Consider the following 8,572-nt stretch of genomic DNA (forward strand, 5'->3'; position numbering starts at 1 on the left):
TGCTGGATTTTATTAAAGATATATCCCATGATACCAAAAAAAGATACATAAAATTAAACAGGTTTCTCCCTTTGCGGTCAGAAGGACCATGACAACTCATTTACTGAATGTAGAGAAAGCAAAAATTCCTAATCTTGCTTTCCAATTTTCCAAGATTTCTGCCTATAAGTTAAATCTAAGTACCTAAATCTTCATATAAGTTAAATCTAAGTACAGAAATATATGGGGTTTTAAGTAATAATGAAGTAGGAATATACATACTACATAACATCAACAGTATGCAATCTGTCCATACTGTCCAGTGTCTTGAATATAGTAGGTGCTCAATAAATATTTAGTGAAAGACTGAGTGAATGAATATAGGCTAAGATCTCTCCATCATAATCTGGAGTTGAAGGGGGTATAATTTTTAAGGAAAATCTACCTTAAAATTTAGTTTTTAGATATAACACAAAGCACAAACATCTAAAATATGAAACACGATCTTTGAAAATCACTGAAGATCACCAATATTACAGAGATAAAAGGTACAGTGACTGTTATAAAATATCATTGATATAATATTGAGATTTAGATTTGATTTTTCCCTTAGGTCATTTCAGGCTTGTCCATTCCATGGCATTAGCTTCTGAGGTTAGGAATTCTGTGAGTGTTTTAATGTGTAGCACATGTACATGAGATTCATGATGTACTACATGATAAAATGTTTAATCAAAGTACATGATACACGTGAAACTTCACATCTTTTTATTATAAAATACTAATTGAAAGCTGTCCAAGAATTCATTGATTTTTTAAATTAAATTGTGGATTTTACCAGCAAATTATAAAACTAAATGACACAGAGACTGCAGTATATCCAAATGTAAAAGATCTAGTTAATGGATTGCTGCAGTTAAGGTTTTAAATGTAGGCCAACAATATCATTTATGATGATGCTGTCATTAATATTTTAGTTTTGACTTTACACAAAACTTAGTGTCAAATAAATAAATACCTTTTAATTTTCCATGTAGTACTAAGTTATGAGCAATTTGAATATAGAAATTAGAGACACATACCTTGAAGAGAACTTGACATAGTGTGCACAATCTTGATTGTAAGGCACTGAAGTAGATCTCTCTTGGACCTTAAAGACACAGGGAAATACTTTGGTAAAATTTTTTATCATAAATTCTTTTGAGTTATTAATCTATGGATGAAGATTCCTTTCTTCGTATAGAGATATTTTCCTAAAAATACAACATATAAAATCCGATTTTCTTAAATAGATTGTATTTTCCTAATTTTAGTATAACTTTATAGCTGCTTAACCATAATTTCTGATGGTATCCTTGAATTTTAGTATAATAACAGATCTGGACATTATATAATCAAACACTTTAATTTTTGTATTGAATAATCTGTGCCCCAGAGAGGAAAATAACTTTTCTAAGAATTTACATCAAGTTAAAGGATATCCATAATCAGAATATAGGTCTCACAACTGCTAATTTAATGTTCTATATTTTCATATTACTTTTTATATCAAGTCCAAATTTCTCACTCAGAATGTAAGCTCAAACTTCTCACCCACTGACCCTTTTAAACTAACCCTAGATTTTCAAAAGCTGTAACACACACACACTACATCATTAAAATCTCTTGAGTCAAAACTGTCCCACCTTTAAGAAAGTATGTTTTTTTTTCACTTTACAATTTGACTATATTATGACAATCAGTTTTCCAAATACTTTTCAATTCTAAATGAATTAGTTTGGTTTCTATTAATTATTCCTTCATCTAATGCAGCAAAATGCTTGAGAAAAGAGCACATATATCAGCATCCATCAGTGGGGCACATTATTTTCTGCTAACATTAGTAGATAGGACCATGTAGTGTTGCCTTGCCTCATTTAGTTTTATATCATTAGGTTTCTACTTAAAATACTTTTTAACTAACCAAAACAAATAGGTTATTCTGGCATTCAACAAGGTAGTCACACTAGATTCTTTAGAAAGAAAAATTAAACATGTTACATTTTTTTAAAACTCTAGCATTTTCATGCTCATAAAGTCATTCTATAGGTTCTAGAAACGTGACTTATCAAGGTTGTGATCGATAAGAAATGAAAAATGTTGTTAATTGTTCACCTGTTTGGTAATGTGTATTTCCAAATGTAACCACATGTTTAGTAGTATGGATAATAAGCATCTTTTTCCATATTTGATTCACATGCCCTGGCATTATATTGACCCAGACTAGGTCTCCCTGGTTCATTAAACTGATCTCAGAAAGTTTATTGACACTAGTAAACCAGAGGCCAGGATTCCTCAGAAAAGATAAAGGCCAAAAATAAGAAAAACTAATGCCTAATAAGAATTGGCTTGTTGAATTTTGAGGAATTTGGTCCCAAAAAGGAGAAGATGATTAGTAAGAATAGTTATGTATGAGACAAATGATGTATTCCAAACCAGTCAGGTATAACTCATTATATTTCCTGTTTAAAGAGGCATGCTTAAGGTAATAATTATCTGAGAGTAGGAGTAAAGTCATAATTTCATAAGGCAGAGAGGGAGACATAAGGCCTTTTGTAATTAAATAATACAATCCAGTTTATGTTCCTTCTGCCAGTGGTTAGTATTTATAAAGTAATATTCTGTTATTCACTCCAGAGGACTGTTAGTATCAGAAGTAACATATTTAAAAAAGATAATTGTCCATGAAAGATATCACTGTGAAGCATCTAGAAGGAAGAAATAGAGTGATCTGGGACCCTTGTGCTGATTAAGAACAATGAGACTTCTGACTCACTATTAATAAGGCAAGAATTTGAGTTCTTTAGTCAGCCACCTGATTCATCCTTAGTGATCAAGAAATTTGTAGATGACTAGCTGTTATGAATGCTAGCTATGATGATAATATCTTGTCCTTATGGGAACTGAAACTGCAACTTGGGCTTCACCAATACCCTATGCTAAATGCTGTTAATACAGTCGTGAAAACAGAATCATCCTGGCTATGAGGACTGACTTGATTATTCCTATAAGTGTAAGAAAATAAACCACAGATTAAATGATCCAGATGCTGTCATAAACAGAACAGAGACAATGAACGGAAAAGGTATGTGTGATTGTGTTATAAGCTTAACTACCCAAGTTTTTTATGAGCAACGTTTTTACTTAAAAGAATGACAACTATGATTATTCAACTTAGGCATTTGGCAGGCATTTTATTTAAAATCAGTGAAGTTAGCCAGTCAATTCAAGGAAAAAACAACTGATGTTATTTGTTAGTAGTGATAAAATTGAGCTTTGAAGTAAAAATTTAAATTTTAAATTTATTATCTATCACCATGCACTTGGCAGCTTATCAATAATCATTTTTCTGATGAAATTGGTGATATTAATAGATGCTGTTTATTGATGTTGTATAATGAAATGTGTAAATATTTGGAAAGATCTACATACACATTGAAATATTTTCCAACTGACCAATGTATTAAGATACAAAATTGTGCATGAGTAAAACATCTATTCATAGCAAATAATAGAACAATAGATTTTAATATTTATGAATATGCAAAATTTCACTGATAGGGTTTTAAGTTCCAGTTCCCTAGCTTTAGTGTATTATCAAAGAATATCCACAATTATCTGAAAAAGCTATGAAGATTCTCTCTTCCCAATTCCTTATATGTGAGAAGCCAGCTTTTACTCATATAATTCATTTAGCATATACTAAATATATGGTAACAAATGGGATGCAGAGCACATATGAGAATCCAGTTGTTTTCCATTAAGCAAAATGGAAAATAGTTATTGTTTATTAAAAATTATTTCTTATGTTGACATATAATACTTTTAAATGAATTAGTAAATATTTTATTTTTTGTTTTAATTTCTAATACATGAAATATTGGATGACACAATCCACATAAACAAAAGTTTTTTGGGGGTCTTCAATGTTTAAGAGTATAAAGCATCCCTGAGACCAAAAAGTTTAAGAACCACTGTTTTAGGCACTTAATGTCACAGCAACTCATACTGAGAAACTTACTTCATTTCCTTTAGGATTTGGAACATATGGCTGCAATGGTTCTATTTGGACTTCAGCCTGAATTGAATGAAATACTTCATCATTGTCTGATGATTCATCTTCTTTGTCCTTTGAAACAAAAAGGAAAATAAATATTTTAATTGTTGTTAAAATACAAATAATATGAGTAATTCTATCATCCCAATGTACAATTTAAAAGAATAATTTTCAAATATTAAAATTGATTTAAACCATAAGATTCTAATAGTTTGTGGTTCTGGATTCCCTTTAGAATCTGAGGAGATTCTAGGGTTGCCTGGGTGGCTCAGTCGGTTGACTTTCCAACTTCGGCTCTCATGGCTGTGCTCATGAGTTCAAGCCCTGCATCGGGCTCTGTGCTGACAGCTCAGAATGTGTAGCCTGCTTCGGATTCTGTGTCTCCCTCTCTCTCTCTGCCACTCTCCCACTTGGACTCTGTCTCTGTCTCTCTGTCTCTCTCTCTCTCAAAAAAAAAATTTAAAAATTAAAAAAAAAAAAAGAATCTGAGGAGATTCTAATTGCATATGGACACAGATATCTGCATATATTTTCAGGGGGATCATTGACCACCTGCAGCTAATCTGTTAGACCCAGGTTAAGAATCTCCGGTCTAAAGCTTACCTCAAAATCTCAAACTGTCACTTTTAGTAAGCAGTTATAATTACAAACTTTGGTCCTCCTGTGCAATGGAAGATCTGAAATATAGCAGTGCAAATATTTCTCACTAATTGAGCTCTAGGAGTTTAAGAAAGTTTCTGTTTTCACACTTAAGCCAATCAATATTATTTCTTCAACTCAGAGTAATGAAAATTAGTTTTCTTTCCTTTGGCTAAAGATCTCACATACGTCTCTAAATGCTAACAAATTTTTAGGTAATTCAAAAGATCTATGACTTTGATTTAATATTAATTTTCTTTTCTTTTATATTTTTGTTAAGAATCACACATAAAGATATGAATGCCTGTACAAGATCCTAGGGTCATGGGATTGGTAACTATTATTTATTGACCTTTTCTTCCATGTTAGAATGGCTTCTCACATATATACTTAAAACACTGAATGACAATAAGTATGTGTCATGCTACCAATGCCATGGGTGTACCAATGCCATGAATGTATACAACTCTTTTTTATAAATGCAAAATCCGTTAATTCAGTTGTTACTAGCGCTCATTGATATTAGTCAATTAGGTCTTTTCTTTGCTTGTTGCTTCTACTTTTTCTCAAGTTAAACATGTTAGGGAAATAATATGTGTTTAATTGGCTCAATGAACATAAACCAAAAGACTCACTTATCCAGACATTCAGACAAGATACATTTGTAATTACTACATTAATTATTATCAGATAAATGGATTTTGACACCAGGGTTTAATTTAGGATTCCTTTATGTAAATGGTTGTTGTGAAGTATTAGAAAACAACTGCTCTCCTAATCCTGCTGACCTCATTAATTTGCTTATAAAGACCACAAAATCCTTCACTGTCAGATTAGATCTGCCAAATTGAATTCAGCAACTCCAGCCAAATTATTTTAGAGGATTTGAAAGAATGAAGTTTTGACTATTCCAAAATAAGCTAAAGATAGTAGCATACTGCATTTCAAAAGAGTGCAGAGATGAATTTGTAACTTATGTCATGTTCAATGCAGACACTTCATTAATTATGTAAAATAGTGGAACATTAGTGAGACAAGTCATATATGTATGGTAACTATATACAAAATATTTTGGAAACTGCTTTACTGTTTCATTTTAACCTTGATTTAAACATGCAAAATAAAAAAAAATAGTATACTTCACTTAAATAGCAGAGTTCAGCATTCTATGGGGAAAAAGGCAAATTAACTTAGAGGTTAGAGGAGTAAAACCAAAGTTGTTCTTTTGTCTTTAATTTTAATGAGTTATATTTGAAATTTTGAGCTATGGCAATAATTTTTAAATATCCAAAATAGTAGTTTTAAAGGTCTATACAGTGTTCCTTTATTGGTTAAGGGAATAATAGGTAGAAAACTAATAATTAAAGCTATATCTCTACAAAGATATTAAACAATTACCTGGATTATTCAAGCAACTTTTTCTTTCTCAAATTTAGTCATGATTACCTGGAAATTTTAGGATAATTTATTTGAAGCACAAATTATTAAGTTAATTTTCTTTGGGACACAAGGAATATTTAACTCATTTGGTTTTACAGAGGGAAAACATGAGCATGGACTAGTATGTTTCTCTGCATATTTGATTCAGTAAAAATATCAGAAAGTCTTACATTTGCAACTTGTCTCAATTCTTCCTCGTGCTGATTAAAGATATCTTCCCATCTGCGCTGGCACCTTCTCCTGCAGGCTTCTAAATCTGAGATCTCAAACTCTTCAGGTCTCTGTGATAGCTTTGCCCGGAACTTCTTTGGTGATAGTCTTTTTGCCAATGCCTGCCTTAGACTAGAAACTTTTGATTTTTTCTTCCCTGCCTGTTCTGGTTGAGAGTAAAACATGTTTGAAGACAGACTTTCCATCAAGGTTTGCAGTGGACCAAGTGGCTTTGAGTTATGTGAGTTTGGTGCTCGAAGTAAGTCTCTTGATAGTCCCTCTATCAGTTCTTGAACTGAGCCAACTGCCTGTGGGGGCTCTAGTGCCCAGATGTGTGCCTGAGGTGACCCTTCAGTTTGCCTCTCTACTGGAATGAGCACTTGAGTATCCAAATGTAGTGGCAACAGCACATGGTGGTTCTGTGACAGTAGGGGCAGGAATACCTGGGCATGTACTCGTAATGACTCAGGTTCCTCTGCCTCAGTCTCTGCCTGTGTGGGCTCAACAGCCTGTTCCTGTACCTCTGGCTGTTCAGGTACCTGGTTCTGCTCCAGCTGTTGTTCAGGTAACTGGTTCTGCCCCTGGTGTTGTTCAGGGGCCTGACCCTGCCTTTGTTGTTGTTCTGGTACTTGATCTTGACCCTGAAATTCCTCTGGTACCTGGTCCAGATCCTGTGGCTCTTCTGATGCCTGGGGCTGGGCCTGAGCCTGCTGTTCTTTTGGTACCTGGGCTTGTAGCTGTAGAGGCCTAGGTGTCTTAACCTGAGCCTGTAGTGGCATGAGCATCCAGGCTGCCCTCCATAGTCTTGGAGGTGCCTTAACCTGCATCTGTAGGGGCCTAGATGCCTTCGCCTTAACCTGAGCCTGTAGTGGCTTAAACACACGAGCTGCCCCTTGTAGTCGCTGAGGTGCCTGGGCTTGCCCCTGTAGAAGCCTAGGTGCATTGTCCTGAGCTCGTAGTGGCATGAACACCCTGGCTGCTCCCTGTAGATGCTGAAGTGCCTGGACCTGTGGCTCTTCTCGATCAGGCAACCACCTTGGCTGAGAGGGTTCTCCATGCAGAACTCTAAGTGGTCTGCATCTACTGCTAGTTGGCAGTCTCAGAAGCTCATGGGTACAAGAAGGTCCTCTAGAAGGAAACACACAAATGATTGCTATATAGTAAGAACTGCCAGCGGAGTGAAGCCACTCAGGCTTCACTTTTTTTTTATTTTTAAAAATGGACATTTTCTGCAATAAAGGTATTTTCAGTAAATCTTTCTTGAATCATTCTTATAATGTCTGAAGTATTCTTTGTATTACTAATATACTCAATATTAATTATCTCATAAACTACTTTATCATTCTACTACCAGAAATGAAAGAATCTTTGAATAGTAATAAAAATTTTTCCTCAACATTTCCATTCAAATATGTTTTGAAAAAAAAAAGATCTGTTATTTGTTGTATCAGAAAGGATTACTCTTCTGAGTCAAATGCAACAGTACAGGATCAACTGTCTTACATAAATTGCTAACAACAAATTATATGCAATTTATCAAACACACCTGAATCTTCTCATGGTGTACTGCTCCTTAATAGCTTCTTCTCTTTCAAATATCAGAGGTATTCCTTTGTATAAAAAAAAAATTATACATAAAAATCAGCAGAGATTAATGCAATTTACCCTAGTGAATTTTCACCATTTAATGCTCAGGATGTCAAGTAAATTTACAAGGACAAGAAAGTAACCCTTCAAATCACACCTGGTTGGTAATGTAGACAATATCCTAGTTCTTAGAACCACTTTTGCAGCACAGTGAAGCTATTCCATACAGATTAATTTCTCTGGGCACAGGAAAGGGAATTTAAAAATTTGGTTGCTGTAATTCTAAAGAGAAATAATTCAGAAAGGCAAAGGGAGAAAGGGACAAGAGGAACTCTAGATGGTTTCTGAGCATGGCCTCATGTGTGTGATGTAGATGCAAGAACTTTATGTCTTGGGCCCACATCTATCTTTGGTCCTTTCGATGAGGATCTTTGAAAATGAGGATCAGGATCTTTGGTCTGTTCAATGAGAAGGTGAAAATCTCAATTCTGGGTTTTACACTTACATTCAACATGTTCAGCTTCTTTCATTTCAGCTGTGCTGTACCAAAATAGAGAAGCTTACAAACAAGAGATTTCTTTTGAATTTCCTATATAAAAGTGTTTAGGGTAACTATATTTA

General features: G+C 34.0%; 1 protein-coding gene across 1 annotated transcript; it reads right to left on the bottom strand.

Moving 5' to 3' along the window:
• Positions 1–1,018: 1,018 nt before the first annotated feature.
• On the bottom strand, positions 1,019–7,974 carry LOC121024047 (nik-related protein kinase-like; the record flags this gene model as incomplete). The annotated part of the gene is made up of 4 exons (XM_040466372.1): positions 1,019–1,129; positions 4,040–4,147; positions 6,325–7,492; positions 7,911–7,974. Coding segments are annotated over 4 exons (1,451 nt in total), but the record flags the coding sequence as incomplete, so codon positions are not given.
• Positions 7,975–8,572: the final 598 nt, after the last annotated feature.

Source organism: Herpailurus yagouaroundi, unplaced genomic scaffold (genome assembly GCF_014898765.1).
Source record: "Herpailurus yagouaroundi ecotype Mexico unplaced genomic scaffold, PumYag 39412, whole genome shotgun sequence".
Classification (NCBI taxonomy): domain Eukaryota; kingdom Metazoa; phylum Chordata; class Mammalia; order Carnivora; family Felidae; genus Herpailurus; species Herpailurus yagouaroundi.